A 23606-nucleotide genomic window follows, 5' to 3' on the forward strand; every position below is an offset into this window, starting at 1 on the left:
AACTGCGGAGGTTGTGATATTTGGCTCTACTGCGGAGACTGTGATATTTGACTCTACTGCGGAGACTGTGATATTTAGTTCTATGTTGAACCTTGTGATATTTGGTCTCTTTCAGCCATTATGGTATCTTTTTTTATCGATTTAAGCTCAATGGCGAGTATGAAAGCGATAAAAGAGCCGTATGACACAGTAATGATTGATTACTTGGCTATGCTGTTTTCAGTTCTGAATTTGTTTTGAAAGACACACAACAAGGCGTATGCCACATTTTGCTTTATTAAAATATACTAATTGATTTTGCATTATTTTGCTCAAAAGCAAATCATAATTCTGTTGAATTTTCGGGCTAGTACCCCACCATTTCTGGGTTTGGACATCCTTTGTATCACTTGATTGTCACTACAGGAATTTAATATTAAATATATTCATTCGACAAAGATTTTTTTTCTTTTTTTGGTGGTATGTGGGTGGGGATATTTCATTATGAAATTCCCGGGTTCGGATCAGAGTCTACCAATATGTGCATTGATTAGAGTGGTCCTATGACAACGACATCTTGTGTTAAGTCAAGTGTTTGGAGAATGTCAGAAGGTAATTAAGTAATTTTAGTCTCCTATCAGGGTTTTCCTAATGTAATTCTCAAGAGATAAATTGATGCTGATTAGGGTTATAAGAAACAGTCTAATGGTGTTGAGTTTAAAGAGTTCGCATTCAGTCCCAGTAGCAAGTATATCACTGTCATCATGTTGATGGCACACTCCCACGTGATGTGCGCTACCTTCAGCGAATATGTTTTGTTTCTTAAGCTTTAACGATAATGATATAAAAATAAAACAATATCACATTACCCAGTATCCTAGATTCTAAGATTAATCATCTCCAATCCGGCCGTACAATCAATGGTTCACAAATAAATGTACAAGTACATTGTCAGGTAATGTTACATTAAACATTTTATCTGTGTTTATATAGCAGAATATATCATTAACACATATGTACACACGTGTACACAGGTGTATTAAATCAAACATTCTATGAATTTCAGTTAGGTCAGTAGAGAAAACGTTTCAGACAAACCTCACGTAACTGCTTCCTTCGCTCATATTATTAAACGTTCTTAAATACGATCACTAGTAAAAATTCAATGTCTTTACTTCAGGTGTAGGGCTTCCAGGAATATTCTGATATCTTCAGGTCAAGGTTTGAACACTTAAATGTTTTACCTTTACGCTGTGTACAAAATGACGAAGAAAAATTAAGCGAAGAAACATCAGTTGAAAACACATTTAAAGCGGCTTCACTTTACCAGGAGGGGTTCGTTTTACTATGATGGTAAAATGAACTGCGGTTCACTTCACCACTATAAAAGTTTGACCCCGGTTCATTTCATCATCAATATTTGTTGAGACTTTAAAACATTATTTATTTTCGTCATTTCAATTTTATCATTGTGATAAATGTAATAAATTATTTCTTTCATAATTTCATAAGTCAAAGTATCTTATTGATGATATTTTAACGGTTACTTAATTATCTACTTTTCTTCATGTTGCATCCTGCGGTTCTCATCACTTCTCCAGTCTCACCTGTTTTTCATTTACCTCATTACCTCATTTGGGGTTCTTTGAGCCGATGATAAACGGTTGGACGGGTTGGGGGTTCTTTGAGACGATGATAAACGGTTGGACGGGTTGGGGTTTCTTTGAGACGATGATAAACGGTTGGACGGGTTGGGGGTTCTTTGAGACGATGATAAACGGTTGGACGGGTTGGAGGTCTTTGAGAAGATGATAAACGGTTGGACGGGTTGGGGGTTCTTTGAGACGATGATAAACATTTGGACGGGTTGGGGGTTCTTTGAGACGATGATAAAAGGTTGGACGGGTTGGGGTTCTTTGAGACGATGATAAAAGGTTGGACGGGTTGGGGTTCTTTGAGACGATGATAAAAGGTTGGACGGGTTGGGGTTCTTTGAGACGATGATAAAAGGTTGGACGGGTTGGGGTTCTTTGAGACGATGATAAAAGGTTGGACGGGTTGGGGTTCTTTGAGACGATGATAAAAGGTTGGATGGGTTGGGGTTCTTTTAAACGATGATAAAAGGTTGGACGGTTTGGGAGTTCTTTGAGACGATGATTAACGGTTGGACGGTTGGAGGTCTTTGAGACGATGATTCTCAACTCCGTTCATTTATTTAATCTCAAGCCTTTTTCTTGCATGCATTGTCAGTATAAGATTAAGTTCTAATCGTTTTATCTAAAAGGAAACTTGTTCTGTGAAGAACGAATGTGTATACAGGAAAACTTACTAGGTATACAATATTTCCAGTGAGAAAACATTATTTAAATATTGTTTCCACCAATAATTTGTATGACGACGGTTCCTATGTGTTCCCAAGTTTCGGAAATTTTCCTTCTGATCTGTCTATTTTCGTGCGAGCATCCACTCACATCTTACAATTATCTGCTGTTAGTGTTTATTTGCCTTTCTTGTGACTTAGGATTCACTCTGTATAGAAGGATGGAGATGTGATAGATTAATTTATTTGGTTGTGATATCATAATTGAAGTTGATCCTTGCATTGAGAACATCACCTATTCTGACGGTCATCACCAACAAATTCACTTGCCATAGAGATTCTGGTCATCATACTCTCCACTCCATATTTAGATGACATGTTTGAGTATGTCGTTATGATAAATTTCCCTAACGTCGATCATTCTACATCAACAGGAAAGATGACCGCCATCTTTAGGCTAGCATCAGACTATTCATGACTATATTGGGAATTCGATCATGAAAACCAACCAATAAAAACGCGTTACATAACCATTATTTTAAAATTAATATTAGATCAGATGTTTCACGAGTCTGGATCTTGATATTCCATCAGTATCCTTACCTATAATTTGTATTGAAAATACGAAGATGTTCCCTGAAGACTAAGTGAAGATTTTCTCCTTTTCAATAAAGTATATTTTCATACAAACTTTTAATTATTTTGTAGGAGATTGGTGGCATGAGTTCAATATCGGGAACTCATCTGTGATCTTTAGGGAGCCATACACCTAAGTAATTATGGACGTATGCACTCACAATATCATTTCTGTCATTATCAGTACTCACGGCACTGCTGGGACTATGCCATCCAGGTGGTCGACGACTGGCCTTTACTTAATCAAGTATGTATGGCGGGATTTGTATTTTTACTATATGAAGAGATAAATTATACTAAATACTACAAAGAGAGCGACATAAATTAATTTAAATTAATCTTAATCTAAAACATTGTTTACACTCTCCGAACGATAATGATATGAATTAGTGAGGGGTCGCTCCTATTTTATTTCAATTTTTTGACGTTTTAATAAAATGGTTATACAAACTTTAAAATATTACCATTAACAGAAATTGCGCCATTTCAACAGACATGTTTTATAATGTTTTCTGTCAGTGAAGAACTGAATATCTAACCATTTAGTCAATTAAATACTTTGGTGACCTTTCGTCCAAGCAAATGAAAAAAATATCTGTTGAGTCGAAATGATTGTCATCTAATGCATGGAGTGTTACATAATTCTGTTATCAGAATGGCATTGCTAATGTGTTAGAGAAAACGACTTGACAATGATCTATCTATCTCATTGATTAATAAACGTATTCGGAATTCAAAAATCAATGTCGGCCATGTGATGAAATTTAAAAAAATGAAAATGCATTGTAACGAAAATTAAATGTAAGTTTATAAATAACTGACCTTTAAAATATGGAAGTTGACATTTTTCTATTGTGTTTTAAAAGTATGGATAAACGTCATTAACGAAAGAGATACGTGGACTGTTTTAAGAGATTTGCTGAATGTCACGGGATAATGGTGTTTATCATACCTTACACAACCTCGGAATCATAAACAGATCTGCCAAGGTTAAACTCGTGCATCGCGCAACCACAACGCATTGACAAGACGGAGGTCCAGAGACTGCAGACATACGACACTGGTGAGTGTTTGGCAAGAAACCATCAATAATCGTAAGTATTGGTATAACACTATTTTTATTACATAGTTTGATAAACGTTTGTCTTGTACAGTAGAAATCATAGGTAAAGAACAAACACTTATACTACTTAACATTTATGTGATTTATTGGTCTATATTCTATAACTTCGTTGATTACTAATGACTTTTAATTGGACGTAAATCAAACAAATAAAATATATAATGTAAGTATATTTTGTCTAGGTCACATGGTGTAAGTGGTAATGAGTCCATATAGGTATAGAATATAGATCTCAATATTGATATCGGACAACAAAGTGTGTCTTTATCTATATAGAACTGTATGGCTTAGATGTTGATAAATATATAGGACTGTATGGTGTATGTGTTGATAAATATATAGAACTATATGGTGTAGGTGTTGATAAATATATAGGACTGTATGGTGTAGGTGTTGATAAATATATAGAACTGTATGGTGTAGATGTTGATAAATATATAGGGCTGTATGGTGTAGGTGTTGATAAATATAGAACTGTATGGTGTAGGTGTTGATAAATATATAGAACTGTATGGTGTAGGTGTTGATAAATATAGAACTGTATGGTGTAGGTGTTGATAAATATATAGAACTGTATGGTGTAGATGTTGATAAATATAGAACTGTATGGTGTAGGTGTTGATAAATATACAGAACTGTATGGTGTAGGTGTTGATAAATATATAGAACTGTATGGTGTAGATGTTGATCAATATAGAACTGTATGGCGTAGATGTTGATAAATATAGAACTATATGGCGTAGATGTTGATAGATATAGAACTGTATGGTGTAGATGTTGATAAATATAGAACTATATGGCGTAGATGTTGATAAATATAGAACTGTATGGTGTAGGTGTTGATATATATATAGAACTATATGGTGTAGGTGTTGATAAATATAGAACTGTATGGCTTAGGTGTTGATAAATATATAGAACTGTATGGTGTAGGTGTTGATAAATATAGAACTGTATGGTGTAGGTGTTGATAAATATATAGAACTGTATGGTGTAGGTGTTGATAAATATAGAACTGTATGGTGTAGGTGTTGATAAATATATAGAACTGTATGGTGTAGATGTTGATAAATATAGAACTGTATGGTGTAGGTGTTGATAAATATACAGAACTGTATGGTGTAGGTGTTGATAAATATATAGAACTGTATGGTGTAGATGTTGATCAATATAGAACTGTATGGCGTAGATGTTGATAAATATAGAACTATATGGCGTAGATGTTGATAGATATAGAACTTTATGGTGTAGATGTTGATAAATATAGAACTATATGGCGTAGATGTTGATAAATATAGAACTGTATGGTGTAGGTGTTGATATATATATAGAACTGTATGGTGTAGGTGTTGATAAATATAGAACTGTATGGCTTAGGTGTTGATAAATATATAGAACTGTATGGTGTAGGTGTTGATATATATATAGAACTGTATGGCGTAGGTGTTGATAAATATAGAACTGTATGGCTTAGGTGTTGATAAATATATAGATCTGTATGGTGTAGGTGTTGATAAATATAGAACTGTATGGTGTAGGTGTTGATAAATATATAGAACTGTATGGTGTAGATGTTGATAAATATAGAACTGTATGGTGTAGGTGTTGATAAATATACAGAACTGTATGGTGTAGGTGTTGATAAATATAGAACTGTATGGTGTAGGTGTTGATAAATATATAGAACTGTATGGTGTAGGTGTTGATAGATATAGAACTGTATGGTGTAGGTGTTGATAAATATAGAACTGTATGGTGTAGGTGTTGATAAATATATAGAACTGTATGGTGTAGGTGTTGATAAATATAGAACTGTATGGTGTAGGTGTTGATAAATATAGAACTGTATGGTGTAGGTGTTGATAAATATATAGGGCTGTATGGTGTAGGTGTTGATAAATATATAGAACTGTATGGTGTAGGTGTTGATAAATATATAGAACTGTATGGTGTAGATGTTGATAAATATAGAACTGTATGGTGTAGGTGTTGATAAATATACAGAACTGTATGGTGTAGGTGTTGATAAATATAGAACTGTATGGTGTAGGTGTTGATAAATATATAGAACTGTATGGTGTAGGTGTTGATAGATATAGAACTGTATGGTGTAGGTGTTGATAAATATAGAACTGTATGGTGTAGGTGTTGATAAATATATAGAACTGTATGGTGTAGGTGTTGATAAATATAGAACTGTATGGTGTAGGTGTTGATAAATATAGAACTGTATGGTGTAGGTGTTGATAAATATAGAACTGTATGGTGTAGGTGTTGATAAATATATAGAACTGTATGGTGTAGGTGTTGATAGATATAGAACTGTATGGTGTAGATGTTGATAAATATAGAACTATATGGCGTAGATGTTGATAAATATAGAACTGTATGGCGTAGATGTTGATAGATATAGAACTGTATGGTGTAGGTGTTGATAAATATAGAACTGTATGGCGTAGATGTTGATAAATATATAGAACTGTATGGTGTAGGTGTTGATAAATATATAGAACTGTATGGTGTAGGTGTTGATAAATATATAGAACTGTATGGTGTATGTGTTGATAAATATATAGAACTGTATGGTGTAGGTGTTGATAAATATATAGAACTGTATGGTGTAGGTGTTGATATATATATAGAACTGAATGGTGTAGGTGTTGATAGATATAGAACTGTATGGTGTAGATGTTGATAAATATAGAACTATATGGCGTAGATGTTGATAGATATAGAACTGTATGGTGTAGGTGTTGATAAATATAGAACTGTATGGCGTAGATGTTGATAAATATATAGAACTGTATGGTGTAGGTGTTGATAGATATATAGAACTGTATGGTGTAGGTGTTGATAAATATATAGAACTGTATGGTGTAGGTGTTGATAAATATATAGAACTGTATGGTGTAGGTGTTGATAAATTTATAGAACTGTATGGTGTAGGTGTTGATAAATATATAGAACTGTATGGTGTAGGTGTTGATAAATATAGAACTGTATGGCTTAGGTGTTGATAAATATATAGAACTGTATGGTGTAGGTGTTGATATATATATAGAACTGTATGGCGTAGGTGTTGATAAATATAGAACTGTATGGCGTAGGTGTTGATAAATATAGAACTGTATGGTGTAGGTGTTGATAAATATATAGATCTGTATGGTGTAGGTGTTGATAAATATAGAACTGTATGGTGTAGGTGTTGATAAATATATAGAACTGTATGGTGTAGATGTTGATAAATATAGAACTGTATGGTGTAGGTGTTGATAAATATACAGAACTGTATGGTGTAGGTGTTGATAAATATAGAACTGTATGGTGTAGGTGTTGATAAATATATAGAACTGTATGGTGTAGGTGTTGATAGATATAGAACTGTATGGTGTAGGTGTTGATAAATATAGAACTGTATGGTGTAGGTGTTGATAAATATATAGAACTGTATGGTGTAGGTGTTGATAAATATAGAATTGTATGGTGTAGGTGTTGATAAATATAGAACTGTATGGTGTAGGTGTTGATAAATATAGAACTGTATGGTGTAGGTGTTGATAAATATATAGAACTGTATGGTGTAGGTGTTGATAGATATAGAACTGTATGGTGTAGATGTTGATAAATATAGAACTATATGGCGTAGATGTTGATAAATATAGAACTGTATGGCGTAGATGTTGATAGATATAGAACTGTATGGTGTAGGTGTTGATAAATATAGAACTGTATGGCGTAGATGTTGATAAATATATAGAACTGTATGGCGTAGGTGTTGATAAATATATAGAACTGTATGGTGTAGGTGTTGATAAATATATAGAACTGTATGGCGTAGGTGTTGATAAATATATAGAACTGTATGGTGTAGGTGTTGATAAATATATAGAACTGTATGGTGTAGGTGTTGATATATATATAGAACTGAATGGTGTAGGTGTTGATAGATATAGAACTGTATGGTGTAGATGTTGATAAATTGATAAATATACAGAACTGTATGGTGTAGGTGTTGATAAATATAGAACTGTATGGCGTAGTTGTTGATAAATATATAGAACTGTATGGTGTAGGTGTTGATAGATATATAGAACTGTATGGTGTAGGTGTTGATAAATATATAGAACTGTATGGTGTAGGTGTTGATAAATATATAGAACTGTATGGTGTAGGTGTTGATAAATTTATAGAACTGTATGGTGTAGGTGTTGATAAATATATAGAACTGTATGGTGTAGGTGTTGATAAATATAGAACTGTATGGCTTAGGTGTTGATAAATATATAGAACTGTATGGTGTAGGTGTTGATATATATATAGAACTGTATGGCGTAGGTGTTGATAAATATAGAACTGTATGGCGTAGGTGTTGATATATATATAGCTCTGTATGGTGTTGGTGTTGATAAATATAGAACTGTATGGTGTAGGTGTTGATAAATATATAGAACTGTATGGTGTAGGTGTTGATAGATATAGAACTGTATGGTGTAGGTGTTGATAAATATATAGGGCTGTATGGTGTAGGTGTTGATAGATATACAGAACTGTATGGCGTAGGTGTTGATAAATATATAGGGCTGTATGGTGTAGGTGTTGATAAATATAGAACTGTATGGTGTAGGTGTTGATAAATATAGAACTGTATGGTGTAGGTGTTGATAAATATATAGGGCTGTATGGTGTAGGTGTTGATAAATATATAGGGCTGTATGGTGTAGGTGTTGATAAATATAGAACTGTATGGTGTAGGTGTTGATAGATATAGAACTCTATGGTGTAGGCGTTGATAAATATATAGGGCTGTATGGTGTAGGTGTTGATAGATATACAGAACTGTATGGTGTAGGTGTTGATAAATACAGAACTGTATGCTGTAGATGTTGATAAATATATAGGGCTGTATGGTGTAGGTGTTGATAAATATAGAACTGTATGGCGTAGATGTTGATAGATATAGAACTGTATGGTGTAGGTGTTGATAAATATAGAACTGTATGGCGTAGTTGTTGATAAATATATAGAACTGTATGGTGTAGGTGTTGATAGATATATAGAACTGTATGGTGTAGGTGTTGATAAATATATAGAACTGTATGGTGTAGGTGTTGATAAATATATAGAACTGTATGGTGTAGGTGTTGATAGATATATAGAACTGTATGGTGTAGGTGTTGATAAATATATAGAACTGTATGGTGTAGGTGTTGATAAATATAGAACTGTATGGCTTAGGTGTTGATAAATATATAGAACTGTATGGTGTAGGTGTTGATATATATATAGAACTGTATGGCGTAGGTGTTGATAAATATAGAACTGTATGGCGTAGGTGTTGATATATATATAGAACTGTATGGTGTAGGTGTTGATAAATATAGAACTGTATGGTGTAGGTGTTGATAAATATATAGAACTGTATGGTGTAGGTGTTGATAGATATAGAACTGTATGGTGTAGGTGTTGATAAATATATAGGGCTGTATGGTGTAGGTGTTGATAAATATATAGAACTGTATGGCGTAGGTGTTGATAAATATATAGGGCTGTATGGTGTAGGTGTTGATAAATATAGAACTGTATGGTGTAGGTGTTGATAAATATAGAACTGTATGGTGTAGGTGTTGATAAATATATAGGGCTGTATGGTGTAGGTGTTGATAAATATATAGGGCTGTATGGTGTAGGTGTTGATAAATATAGAACTGTATGGTGTAGGTGTTGATAGATATAGAACTGTATGGTGTAGGTGTTGATTAATATATAGGGCTGTATGGTGTAGGTGTTGATAAATATAGAACTGTATGGTGTAGGTGTTGATATATATAGAACTCTATGGTGTAGGCGTTGATAAATATATAGGGCTGTATGGTGTAGGTGTTGATAGATATACAGAACTGTATGGCGTAGGTGTTGATAAATACAGAACTGTATGCTGTAGATGTTGATAAATATATAGGGCTGTATGGTGTAGGTGTTGATAAATATAGAACTGTATGGTGTAGGTGTTGATATATATAGAACTCTATGGTGTAGGCGTTGATAAATATATAGGGCTGTATGGTGTAGGTGTTGATAGATATACAGAACTGTATGGTGTAGGTGTTGATAAATACAGAACTGTATGCTGTAGATGTTGATAAATATATAGGGCTGTATGGTGTAGGTGTTGATAAATATAGAACTGTATGGTGTAGGTGTTGATATATATAGAACTGTATGGTGTAGGCGTTGATAAATATATAGGGCTGTATGGTGTAGGTGTTGATATATATACAGAACTGTATGGTGTAGGTGTTGATAAATACAGAACTGTATGCTGTAGATGTTGATAAATATATAGGGCTGTATGGTGTAGGTGTTGATAAATATATAGAACTGTATGGTGTTGCTGTGATTATTTACAGCGAGCTACATGGGCTAGGTAGTAAGATTAACATAGGGCCATACGGTCTAGGTGTCATTATTTATATAGGGTTACATTGTGTAGGTGTGGTTATATACAGCAAGCTACATGGGCTAGATAGTAAGATTAACATAGGATCATACGGTCTAAGTGTCATCATTTCTATAGGACTGCATGTTTTCTGAAATGTTACACTGTCAAACTAAATGACAATAGACCTTGACTGTAATCCTTAACAACCTCTCTTTCTTTGTACACTTGTAGGCATTCTATCTATCACCAATGCTATAATACAAATCATGTGTTATTATCGTTATAAAGGTTATCATCTAGAGATATAAACTGTCCTGTTTTATTATGTGTGGCTCCATAGATATAGAACAATAGAAAATAATAGAAAGTTTGGTGTTAGGGGGGAAATAATTATTATTTTATATTTATATTTATTATTGATCTGTCATTAAGTTATACAATTTTACAGTTTCTAACACTCCGCGTGAAATGTATGTAAATTATACCGCCTTCTGAAATTTTCACGTGATTTAAATTATTCTGAATTTCTTGTTATCTTTATCTAAAATTGATTAAGATGATTTCTGCGTCGGTATGTTTGTCTTTGAAAGAAGCCTGCTTCAGAGAGTTCATAAAGTAATCCAATTGTAAAAATACTTCATTTTATTTATCAAGATTAGATCTCCCATTCTTTTAAATTTCAAAATTTAATCTGAAATCTCGCGGGTTTTTAATATTCATTCCGTCTTCGTTTACGTGGACGATAACCTTTTACAGTAAAGTCATGACATTAACAATACACTGTTAACTATTCCTTAGGGAGATAGAGATGGGCATGTCCATAGAAAGCCGTAGGTGATTATGTCTCAGGTAATTAAAATGGCTTAAGGACAGATACACCTATTTACCCACCTATAGAGGACATTCCAGGCATCGACCAGTGTAGAAATTTCTGATACGTCACCAGCAAGTCTAGTTCATCTACTAGAGGGAAATTAACTCGCTGCTGAGCCTGATAAATCGAAAATAGATGTTTTATGTTAATCATTAATGTATGTGAAATGAACAGGTCAGCTGTCAGATCGTCACTAACAGAGCATTACTTCTGTTTTATAGGGCTAGATAAAACATATCAGATCATAACATCTGGAGCAGCATGTGCATTTTTAAAGTTTAATGGTTTACTCTCTCATTATCACAAAAATGGAAGTTCTTATAAAAACAGGTCGCCAACACAATACTAGAAATGAGTACAGAAAGCACAGAAAACTTTTCTAGTGCCGCGGGTGACTCCCCAAACATGGGCGTGGGCAGTATCGGGCCTATCACCTGGGACGATGCCACGTGGATACTCACAAGCTCCTTTATTATTTTCACTATGCAATCAGGTAAGAAATGTGATTAATTTATAATCAACGGTTTACAATCTGAAAATAATATGCAAATGTATTACAAAATGATTTTTTTTAGGCTATTTCTAATCCAGTCTCATCCTCAGACAGGAATGATGTCAACTTGGCCTACAGTTATTTACATCAAAATTCGTCAAATTACTTAATTTTTTATTGTCGGCATAAGTTTGAGATCATAAAGACATAGAATATATATATGAAGTAGCATTAACGCTGTACAATTATGGCGTATACATTACAAGTATTTGATTGCAAAAGATTGAAAGCGCCACGATGTAAAAAGAGGATTTGTGTTGAACAATATTATACTCATACATTTTCCATTTGGCTTTTTCAATATTCAGTTCATGTATAATAAAGCTGGGAAACGGTGAAAATTTATTGTTATATTTCCATATACACATTAATTTAATTTAATTACATTGTAAAGGGTCTCAATTTTTGTGTTTTTGTTTTCAAGCGATTTTGTGTACGCTTAATTTTATACATAAATGTAACGCAATACATTGACATGTGCTTATTTCAACAGTTCGTGGAAATACGAATACATGAATGAAGAGTACACAAAAATTGAATGATAATAAATTCCACTACAAAATAGATCATTTTAAAGTAGTTCAGCATTGTCTGTACATTTGTATTTGGGGCAAACTTTGCATAATCTAATTATCATTTATATCACACATCTTTTTATAAATCGTCGAAATAACACCAGCGTATTCTCATCAACTTTAACATCACAGAGAAAATAAAAATAACGTGAATTCCCAATATAAAATAAAAATGCCTTGCTTTCTCGAAAGTGCATTTGGAGTACAAGAACATGGAAGAATGTCATGAAAACAGGACCGTGCTCTTTATAAACCCCGACAATCCTTTCCATTACTTATGGACAATGTAGACTACTGTACTGCACTGTTCCCTATATATAGTAGGACAATTCTCTATGATATAAAATGATATGTGATATTCTTGGGGGATATTCTGTTTCCTCCTTAAAATCATATATTTTACGCAACGCTATTAATCCCTTTTCAAATCCAATTACAACTTCAATTTTCTATATGACTGCCCTAATTCAGAATTGGATACTGTAGAGCTAAACAATGATTTAAACTGCATCATACAGATGTTTCTACTTCCTAGGATTCGTCAGTGATGCTCAGGGCCTAAGTTTGGAAACCGTGGAGGCGATTGGGAGGAAACCGAAATTTATCTTTGTGTTCTCGTTTGAGTTGTCTTCGATTTGATCAGTAGAGAAGAATATTTAAATGTGTTTCGATAATATGAAATATTTTTTGTTACTTATTCTTATCGTTAAATTGTTTATTAATATTTGTAGGTTATGATAAACTTCTAAACGCCAAGCATAAGTATTATGTTATAGTCATGTTTTAATGTAATACAATTTACGTGCGGTATTCTAAACAGGATAAGTTATAAGTTTAAATGTCCTCACTAATGGCTTATAATCTGTAATAGAACCACAGCAAGCCGGGGACACAGATACAGCCGATAGTTTTTATAATATATTCTTACTACACAACTGCTATTTGTTCACGCATTCTTCAATTAATGAAAGGGATTTAGAATTTAGACAGAGAATTGTTTGTTATAACTTACTCGTTTCGGCACTTAACCACTGTAACCATGGTCAATAAGGTGCATTCGTGACAGGTACTCGTTTCGGCACTTTACCTCTGTAACCATGGTCAATACGGTGCATTTGTGACAGGTACTCGTTTCAGCACTTTACCACTGTACCCATGGGTTATAATCCCCGATGCATTCGTGACAGGTACTCGTTTCGGCACTATACTACTGTAACCATGGTCAATACGGTGCATTCGTGACAGGTACTCATTTCGGCACTATACTACTGTAACCATGGTCAATACGGTGCATTCGTGACAGGTACTCGTTTCGGCACTTTACCTCTGTAACCATGGTCAATACGGTGCATTCGTGACAGGTACTCGTTTCGGCACTATACCATGGTACCCATTGGTTATAAGGTGCATTACAATCACCCTAATATGTCATACATTTGTAATTTTTATAGGTTTTGGACTTTTGGAAGCAGGCTTTGTTTGCGGTCAAAATCAAATCAGCCTTAAGTGCAATCCTCCTGGTGAGAGTTAAATTAGTCCCGCATATTCTATATTGATGAAGTTCGTGTTTCTGTCATTCTTGTTCCTGGATTTGATTCAGCGTCTTGGAAAATATCAATATCAACATTACTTATTAAGCTGATACAATACATTTCTTTGGTAACTATGCATAGATTATAAAGATATTAAAATAACATCTCCGATCTCATAAAATTTCTTTGTTTTTATATACAGTTTGATTAAATCGGATTAAGAACTTTCAGGTTTTCACTTCGCTATAGCTTCGTTAACTAATTAGAACTTAGAGTTTAATTTCTTTTTTGTTGGCCTAGATTAGCCTTTCATTTTCTAATGTTCAGTTAAAAATTGTGTGGACATCACTCTCCGCAACACACATTGAACGTGGTATATAGGAATTATCTGCAAAAAATGTAGGCGAGTTGAAAATCAAAACGGATGTTTCTGTGCTATCTAATCTGCTGCGACTTTCCTCACATTCACCTAATAATGAGAAATGCTTCTAATACAAAATATATTTCACTGCAAGTTTCTTTTAAAGTCATTGTAATAGAAAATTAATGTAGGATTCGTTTGAGTCCGCAAAAGTCATTTGGAAAACTTTATTTGATTACAGATAATTTGTGTGTTACTGTGGCGTACAAAGAACAAGAATGACAGCCCTAACACAAACTCGTCTCCTCAACACATCAACTGTTACTTGTTTTAGTCTAATCACTTACACATTAAGATACAGCAGAAACATGCAACAATGATGAATTTTTAATGTAGGATAGCTTTAAGATAATGTAGAAATTCTTTAAAGCTTGAAGATATGGTTTATGTAAATAGCAACATAAAAACAATCAAAACGGTTCTAAAGATAACTTTCTGACGGACCAAATCATTCCTATATTATGTGTTTTTAAACAATTCCAATAATTTCTTTAAACAAGGATTCTATTTAGATAATAACTGTTTGGGGTTTGTTTACAGGTTTCGGACTACTTGAAGTAGGCTGTGTAACAGGAAGAAACGAGGTAAATATTATGATGAAGAACGCCGTAGATGTTATTTTCGGAGGAATATCCTACTGGGCAGTGGGATATGGTCTCAGTTTCGGAATGGATTACGGTTCCAACCCTTTCTGTGGCGTAGGTGAATTCTTTGTGGATTCCAGTGACGAACGCATGGGGCTTTTATATGCAACATTTGTATTCCAGTTGTCCTTTGCTACAACTGCAACAACCATTGTCTCGGGTGCTATGGCGGAGCGGACCAAGTTGACGGCCTACATATTGTTTTCGGTGTTAAACACATTCGTGTATTGTATACCTGCTCATTGGGAGTGGGCAACCAACGGGTTCCTGAGGACCATGGGGTGCGTCGATATCGCGGGATCCGGTGCTGTGCACCTTACTGGTGGTGTATCGGCTATGGTTGCCGCCATCATCCTTCAACCTCGCTCAGGAAGGTACGAAAATGGCACTAATCAGAAAACGCCACCAAATCCAGTCAGCGCCCTTGTTGGCATGTTCATGCTTTGGTAAGTTAACTCTATCTTACATGTTTTGCACATAGCTTATGTTATTTTCCAATACGGGTTAGGTGAGCTATAGACAAACCGCGGAGTCCGTTGTCAATCCGTCAACATTTCCTACAAATCGCTATTAGGCATAAACCACTGAGCTGATCTTGTCCTAATTTGTTCCGAAGTATCCAAATTCCTTGCGTTAAGCGGAATCAATTTAGTGTAAATGGTGGGTCTTGACCCCCTTGGGCGGGAGTGGCAGAGCCAAATAGGAGAAATAAGGGACATTCTTTAAAATCCTACTCCTCCTGCAGGAATAATTGGTCAGAAGTGTTCTAGGCTTCAATGGTGGGTCTTGAATCCAAGGGGCATGAGGGATGAGCCCAACAGGTGAAATAGAAAATATTCTTTAAAATCCTACTCCCACTGATATTTTTTCCCAAATTTGGTTTGAAACATTCTTTTGTAAAGGGAATCTTTTTTTTACATATGGTGGGTTTTGGCTCCATAGAGTGAGAATGGCAGAGTCGAATAGGGGAAATAGAGCAATTATTACAAATCCTGCTTTTTCTGTAGAAATACTTGGATGTTGTCCTAATTAGGTCTAAAGTATTCAAAGGTGAAAGGGAATCAATTTTGTGTAAACGGTGGATCTCAGCCCCATCGGGCGGAAGGGGCAGGCCCAATAGTGGAACTAGTGCAAATGCTTTAAAATCATTCCTCTTATGTAGAAATACCCTAATAATGTCAGAATTTGGTCTGAGACATTCTTGGAAAAAATTATTTAAACAGTGGTTTTCGGCCCTCTGGGGCGGGCAGGACGGGGTTCAATACTGGAAATGGAGCAAATTATTAAAAATCCTTCCTGTGTCGAAATGATTCAATTTTGTCCAGATTTGATCTGCAGCATCCTTTGGTGACGAGAACTTAGTTTAGTACAAACAGTGTATCTAACCCCCTTGGGTGGAGGGGCAGGGCCTAATAGGGGAAATAAATACAAGCGTTATAAACACTTTTCCTTCAGTTTAAAGTGATCAAATTTAGCAAACTCAACCAGGTATGAAAGAAAAATATTTACAGTTAATGAGTTTGTTGCAATGTGTTTTTGTGTAATAGTTCATAAAAACGTTCAGTTACTAGCCTTTATAAGAAATGTCATAGATCAGATACATTCCGGATATTACAAAAGAAAATTATCCCTAAAATAATATCTCCTTTATGACAACGTGTAATTAGATAAGAGTTTTTACAACAACAAAAAAAAGGGGGGGATCATCTTAAACTAATGGACTTCAATGTCGAACACAAGCATCACTTCTGTTTCTATTTGTGTCGCAGTGTGTGATATTTAAAATGTAGTATAACATTTCTTTAGTGTACTTTAGTGTACTTTAATGAAGTTTTAGTCTATGTGATGTGTTCGACATTAACTTAAGTTTCAAATTATAGACGTACACGCCATGTAATCGCCTAGTCTTTTAACGATCTTCCGCCTACAGACTACTCATGATATCATCAAATACTTACATTCTAACAAAGGTGGGATTATAAAACAACAGAACACACGCCACTGAAACATTAGAAAATTGCGTGAAACCTGTTTAGAAAAGAGGGTTTGTCACTTACATCCTCCTCCAATAGTGTCTATTACCGGTCGTGCCACCGTATACAGATTGACTAAGTTGTATTATCGGTTAATTTATGTAATAACCCACTGCATGTGGCTCTAGGTTCATAAAGCTTGATAAAATCAGAGTACCTTGGTAAGAAAGTTTCGTCCGATTACACCATCCCGCCCTTGCGCGTTCCCAAGTAAGCTGAAAAGAGGATAAGTTGATATATGACTTGTGGCTAAAAGAAATGGTTTTTATTTGTAACAACAAGCCCATGTCAGGAGAGTCATAATCCAAAGTCAGATTCAAGAACACTTGCTCATAATTTGAACAAAAGGATTCTCACGGAAACACATGAAAAAGGAGAATAAGACCAGCTGTTCCAGATGTGTCAGCGTCTTCTGTTCCATTGACGACACCAGCCATGTAAACCTTGGTCATTCCAATTAAACAAATTTAGTAGACGACATATTCTGTGTCTAGTCAGATAGTTTAAATCATGGAAGTCGATTTATGTCGGCGGATAAGGCATTCAATATATTGAACTCTGTCGACAAACATTATAACATTTCCTGCTTACAAAAAGAACTATGTTTGCTTGAAAGCCAAAGAAATGCCTACTTTTACACTATCAAATCTTTCTAGAGACCCAATACTAAAACAGCCAGATATATTCAGAAAAGAAGTCGTTCATTTCATATTAAATCTAAGTGTTGATACAATCTTGATTGTAACGATTATGGTGTGACGGTTGTAAAGGTTGTATAATTTTTGCTGTCTAAATCTCAATGGGGTGAATCTGTTAAATATCAGTTTTGAATTAATGAATGTTCAAATGATTTTCGATCATCTATTTTCAACAAGTATTTATACATTTCAACACTAGACTAAAGCTCTATTTCCACATGAGTGCCGATAGTGTCTGCGGAAGGAAAACGGTTTGGGGCGTGGTATATGTGTGGGGAAAGATCGGATTGTATCAGTTAACTGAAAGCTGAAGTTCTATATTAGGATGGAATTTTAACACCAGTGGCTCTACTGTTTTTAAGACGTTTTAGCGTTGGCGTCATTTTCAAGCAGGATAACGCCACAGTGCACACCAGTCGCATCAGGAGAATTTTTCTCTTCTGTCACCATGATAATGTTTGAAAGGTTCTTGAGCTAGGCGTGAGGTCATCAAAACCAGTTGTCATGCTTGCAGAAGCTGGTCTAAGCCTTGAACAATAGAACCTCTCCTTGAATTACCTTCCAGTTTACTAGTTCCATGCTGTTTACCTCGCTGTCTACCCATCACTCACGGATTACATTTGATGTTGTTCTTCTTGTCTTAAACGTCGAATAAGACCAACAAGTTTGTAATTAACGAAGACAGCAGTTTCAAATCCGAATTAATTGATTTTTGATAAGTACTTAATGGAGATATATGAAGGGAATCATTGATTAAATCACAATGTAAGTTATCGTTACATTTCCTTTTAGTTTAGTATATATCATGTTTGCTTTAATTGTCAGTCTATGATATTCATAATTTGCTTTCTTTCTAATTCTGCTTTGGAGATATAAAATTCTTTTCCTTTCAGGTGGGGTTGGTTAGCCTTCAATTGCGGTAGTACATTTGGTATATCCGGTGGAAAATGGCAGCTTGCATCAAAGTACGTAAATGTCAGAGACGGCGGAGGGTTTGGTTAATCATTATACTTAGTAATAACACACTGTTAAACCAAACCAGTGTTAAACAGGGTACAATATGAACGAAGAGTTTTTTTCCTTTGAAAATTATCAAACGTAAAATACGAATGTCTCACAAAAACGAGATTTTCAATTCATATCGCGTCTACATAGTGTTGCACTTCACTATCATTATCTGATATTAATTATTTGCCAATCGAACTCTTCAGTTGTTGTTAACTGTGTAAAGAGAATAATATATCGGTACTACGGGTGTAAAAGACCTGTGAGTACATATGTAACAATGTCCCTACAGGTATATTCTACAATCACAGATTCCCTCAGGTTCCTTTATCATATTTCTGATTTTTTTCATTACAGAGCAGCTGTTGTCACGTTGATTGGTTCTATGGGTGGAGGGGCCACGGGAGTCATTATTTCGTAAGTGCAATCGTTTGGTAGACACTGCTGGTGGACTTTCAGTCCCTACGGTTTGCTTTAACCTGCATGCCAAGTTGAATTCATTCGAATAGTGGCACGGTTCAGAATATACACATGTACTTGACGCTGTTCTGAAATTATCTGATATATGAAATTTAAGAAATTTATTTAATTATTTTCTTTCGCTTACTTTGAAATTTTCTCTGTCGTCTCCTAGGCGTCATAACTTAGGCCCTTAGCCTCACTGAGGAGTCCTAGGAGGACGAAATAATATTTCATTGTTTCCCTGTATCTTATACTATATCTTATCTTAAATCTGTATTTAAAGGGGCTATTCACTTGTGTGTCTTTTGCAAAATCTTATAACTGAATAGAAAAATATATTTTTCCAATCCGTTAATATATTCGTTGTTACAATTCCCGAGGCAGTGTCACCCGTGCAGGTGACAAGGAAAGTATGTACATTATATATATCACTGCTTAACATAAAAAACGAATAACAATATGCATATCGTGGATGATTTCTCCTAATCAAGGGAAATCCAAGGGTCAAACAATGGTCGTATAGGAGGCGACTAAATGTGGGCTCCCAGTAGAATAGGACTTTTTCTGGGTCTTTCTTCCAACTGGACATTAAAGAGACCACTTGGGACTTTGATCCTTTTTATTTCTCTGTAATTCTGCTCTGTTCTGTGATATTTTTTACGCTCTAGGTGCCTCTCTTGACACTCGTCATCGTATCATCCTGATTGTTGCATTAAACCCTGTAGATAAAAAGTAAAACAGGCCGAGGTAATTGTGATACCTATGGTAATCTCAGACTCTTTAATTTCATTATTCGCAATAATTTAGCTTGATGTCGTTCTCTCTTTGATCAGCTTTATCATGAATAACCGGAAGTACAATGTGGACTACTTGGTAAACTCTGTACTCTGTGCTCTGGTATCGATCACAGGTAAGTCTGTACCTTGTTTGTATCACAAGTTGAACTCTTTAAAATAAACACGTGACCAGGAAGTGTAAACAGACCTACTCGTGTAAAAACAGAAAAAGTTACTTACATCAGAGAATATAACTTGGGGAAAGTCGTGTCTTATACATCGGAACAGCCATTGTTTATGTGACAATTATGGCATTTAATTGCTATAGGTTGCTCACTGAACAATGAAGATGATTTCAACTATAATAGAATACAAGCATTTTTATGAGTTGTTCGTTTGATAAATCTTATACTGTTTCCATATTGCATGCAAATGCATCATTTATATGACAAAACAAAAAATAAAAACATTTCCTTGTTCAGTTATCGATAATGACGGATGCTAAATAAGAGGCGTGAAAAAAGTTCTGGACCAAAATCTGCACCCTTGTAAATATATCTCAGAAACATTCGTTGTAACCTTTGTATTTCTAAAATGTGATGATAGAAAGTGCTGTCTCAGTATATAGTGTTAGATAAATTTAAATCCACTGGGTAATGAACACTGAAATCGATCGCACAGATCCTAAAATAAGGTTCGGACTTCAATAAGTATTGATAAGTTAGACATTTAATGGTTAATGGAAACGCGTCGACCAAAATAAGCTGTATCAGTATTACAGAAGTATTAACACTCTTTCTCGATTTATATATGAATACCATATTTGTTCAATATCCCGACTTATGAATTAGGGATTAAAACATTTAACCTTTGATCTTATTTTAACATGCACTTATATAACATATTAATGATATATCATCACATTTTGTAATGCTGTGCTGTAATCAGGCCCTGTAATATAGTCCCGTTTGATTTACTGTATACTATACATGTTTTACAGCCGGCTGTGCTGTAATCAGGCCCTGTAATATAGTCCCGTTTGATTTACTGTATACTATACATGTTTTACAGCCGGCTGTGCTGTAATCAGGTCCTGTAATATAGTCCCGTTTGATTTACTGTATACTATACATGTTTTACAGCCGGCTGTGCTGTAATCAGACCCTGTAATATAGTCCCGTTTGATTTACTGTATACTATACATGTTTTACAGCCGGATGTGCTGTAATCAGGCCCTGTAATATAGTTCCGTTTGATTTACTGTATACTATACATGTTTTACAGCCGGCTGTGCTGTAATCAGGCCCTGTAATATAGTTCCGTTTGATTTACTGTATACTATACATGTTTTACAGCCGGATGTGCTGTAATCAGGCCCTGTAATATAGTTCCGTTTGATTTACTGTATACTATACATGTTTTACAGCCGGCTGTGCTGTAATCAGGCCCTGTAATATAGTTCCGTTTGATTTACTGTATACTATACATATTTTACAGCCGGCTGTGCTGTAATCAGGCCCTGTAATATAGTCCCGTTTGATTTACTGTATACTATACATGTTTTACAGCCGGCTGTGCTGTAATCAGGCCCTGTAATATAGTCCCGTTTTATTTACTGTATACTCTACATGTTTTACAGCCGGCTGTGCTGTAATCAGACCGTGGGAAGCACTCTTAATCGGATCCATTGGAGGTGTAATAGCTATTTTCTCCGTCAAACTCATGGACAAAATGAAAATTGATGATCCCGTGGGAGCCGCTGGTGTTCACGGGGCCGGGGGAATCTGGGTAATATCAGAATAATGTTACGTATCGTGTAATATTGTTTCTACAGTAGGTTGAAGGTAAAGATTGTTACCATCTAGAAATAGGATGTATCAGAATAACATGGTGAATTTCTATCGTGGAAACTAAAGGGCTTTGTTTCCTTTCATATCAACGAATGCTTTATGATTTTATGGGCGATCACATTCAACGAACATGAGATTGGCTCAAATATATTACCTAAATTTCGTCTGAGAAGGGTTTGAAATAGTATTTATTTAAATCTGTTTTCATTCCTTTTTAGGGTATGCTAGCGGTAGGTTTGTTCGCCCAGAATGACTCGTTAGAGAACACAACTCAAGGACGATCCGGAGTGTTTCACGGAGGCGGTTTTTATCTAATAGGAATACAGCTTCTCTCAGTCGTTTGTCTGATAGTGTGGAGTGCTCTAACTTCTCTCATATTACTCGTGGTAAGGCACAAACTTAAGGTGTTAACCGTGTTTCCTTAAGTTTCAAATACTATTCCATCTCTATAAAATTCTTGTAACGTAAACCGGTCCCAAAGCTGCGATGATATTTGTGATATGAATGGCATCATAATGAACGTGTTCTGTCAAACGATATGTACATTGTATATCTATAACACATGCTGTCAGTGTTGGTAAGTTCATTATATTCCATTTCTTTAACATAGATTATCAAGTATACAGTTGGCCTTCGTTTGAGTAAAGAGGAAGAACGCCTCGGGGCAGACTTCGTTGAACACAATATCGGAGCGAATATGATCACAGGTCAGTTTCTTAGTAGACCAGACAGTGTCTTCGCCATTCGCCAAGACACAGTATCACGTAATCACGTCACTGTCGACGAAACAACGACCGTCGAGTCGAACGAATGCACGAGACGCCGGGATTCTGTTACGTCCAGAAAGTTGAAGACCACTGCCACCGCAACTGTTCATCACCAACGCAAGATGCTTCGACGACAGGACAAAATTGTACCTGAAAGTATACCTGGACAGTGTGTTTTGTATCAGTAATACCAAGTCGTGGATAGTGTGTCTGTTATAGCCTATGTCACAATGTATACTATAATATAGTACAATAATATAGTAATTTTGCTGTCAATACATACAGGTGTATATAAACTACCAGCACAGAGCTTTGTGTAAATTTTCCCTTATACTGTTTATTGTCAGAATTCTGGAAATGGTATAAACATTTGTAGTTTTAAACAAAAAACAAAATAACGGAAAAAAAGACTGACAAAGAGTAATCATTATAAACAAGGAGAGAAATAAACTTTTGGGAAATTGAGAGATTAAAATCCACAACAGATTAACGAACTGAAGAAAACTGATACATGTTGTTGTTTCAGTCTAGTCGTTAATCCCAGCTCTGAATTACCAAGAGTAACTGCCATACTCATGTTAACTGCAGCAGTTTTGTATAATGTGATCGCTATTTTTGTTAAATCGATTCACTTCGATTTACCCGGAAAACCATACAAGTCACCGTATTAAAGTTGTAAACGATATAATTTTCGTATCCTCAGTTATTGTGCATTGTCTCAAACAATAAATAAACAGAAAAGTTATTATTCATAATGAAAGGCATTGTATATTGTTTCTTGTTTAATGTAATCAACATCACAATATGCCGATATGTTATAGATCGCGATCATAGGAAAAGTAATTATATTAGAACCCTTGCTGGTGATGGGAACTGTTCTTGTGACTGGATTAGAGCTGATGGCGAGAGTGGGATCTGT

General features: G+C 35.0%; 2 protein-coding genes across 2 annotated transcripts; one reads left to right on the top strand and one right to left on the bottom strand.

Moving 5' to 3' along the window:
* Positions 1-1610: 1610 nt before the first annotated feature.
* Positions 1611-2677, bottom strand: LOC132554419 (uncharacterized). The gene is made up of 2 exons (XM_060218741.1): positions 2630-2677; positions 1611-2159 (listed from the first exon to the last, which is right to left on the bottom strand). The coding sequence occupies exons 1-2, from the start codon at positions 2675-2677 to the stop codon at positions 1611-1613; spliced, it is 597 nt and encodes a 198-aa protein (XP_060074724.1).
* Positions 2678-11722: 9045 nt separating this feature from the next.
* Positions 11723-22875, top strand: LOC132554429 (putative ammonium transporter 3). Its single transcript, XM_060218752.1, has 8 exons — positions 11723-11864; positions 14993-15542; positions 18721-18792; positions 19190-19249; positions 20128-20204; positions 21710-21858; positions 22139-22306; positions 22531-22875. Exons 1-8 carry the CDS (start codon positions 11723-11725, stop codon positions 22873-22875), a joined length of 1563 nt encoding a protein of 520 aa, XP_060074735.1.
* The last annotated feature ends 731 nt before the right edge of the window (positions 22876-23606 follow it).

This window comes from Ylistrum balloti, unplaced genomic scaffold (assembly GCF_031769215.1).
Source record: "Ylistrum balloti isolate Yb309-2 unplaced genomic scaffold, AGI_CSIRO_Ybal_v1 Utg369640, whole genome shotgun sequence".
Classification (NCBI taxonomy): domain Eukaryota; kingdom Metazoa; phylum Mollusca; class Bivalvia; order Pectinida; family Pectinidae; genus Ylistrum; species Ylistrum balloti.

Coding starts and splice junctions, on each gene's coding strand:
- LOC132554419 (XM_060218741.1), bottom strand. CDS start 2,677: ATGTCATCTAAATATGGAGTGGAGAGTATGATGACCAGAATCTCTATG. Junction 2,160..2,629: donor TGATGACCAGAATCTCTATG/GCAAGTGAATTT, acceptor ATCGTCTCAAAG/ACCTCCAACCGTCCAACCGT.
- LOC132554429 (XM_060218752.1), top strand. CDS start 11,723: ATGAGTACAGAAAGCACAGAAAACTTTTCTAGTGCCGCGGGTGACTCC. Junction 18,793..19,189: donor AAATGGCAGCTTGCATCAAA/GTACGTAAATGT, acceptor TTTTCATTACAG/AGCAGCTGTTGTCACGTTGA. Junction 21,859..22,138: donor ACGGGGCCGGGGGAATCTGG/GTAATATCAGAA, acceptor ATTCCTTTTTAG/GGTATGCTAGCGGTAGGTTT.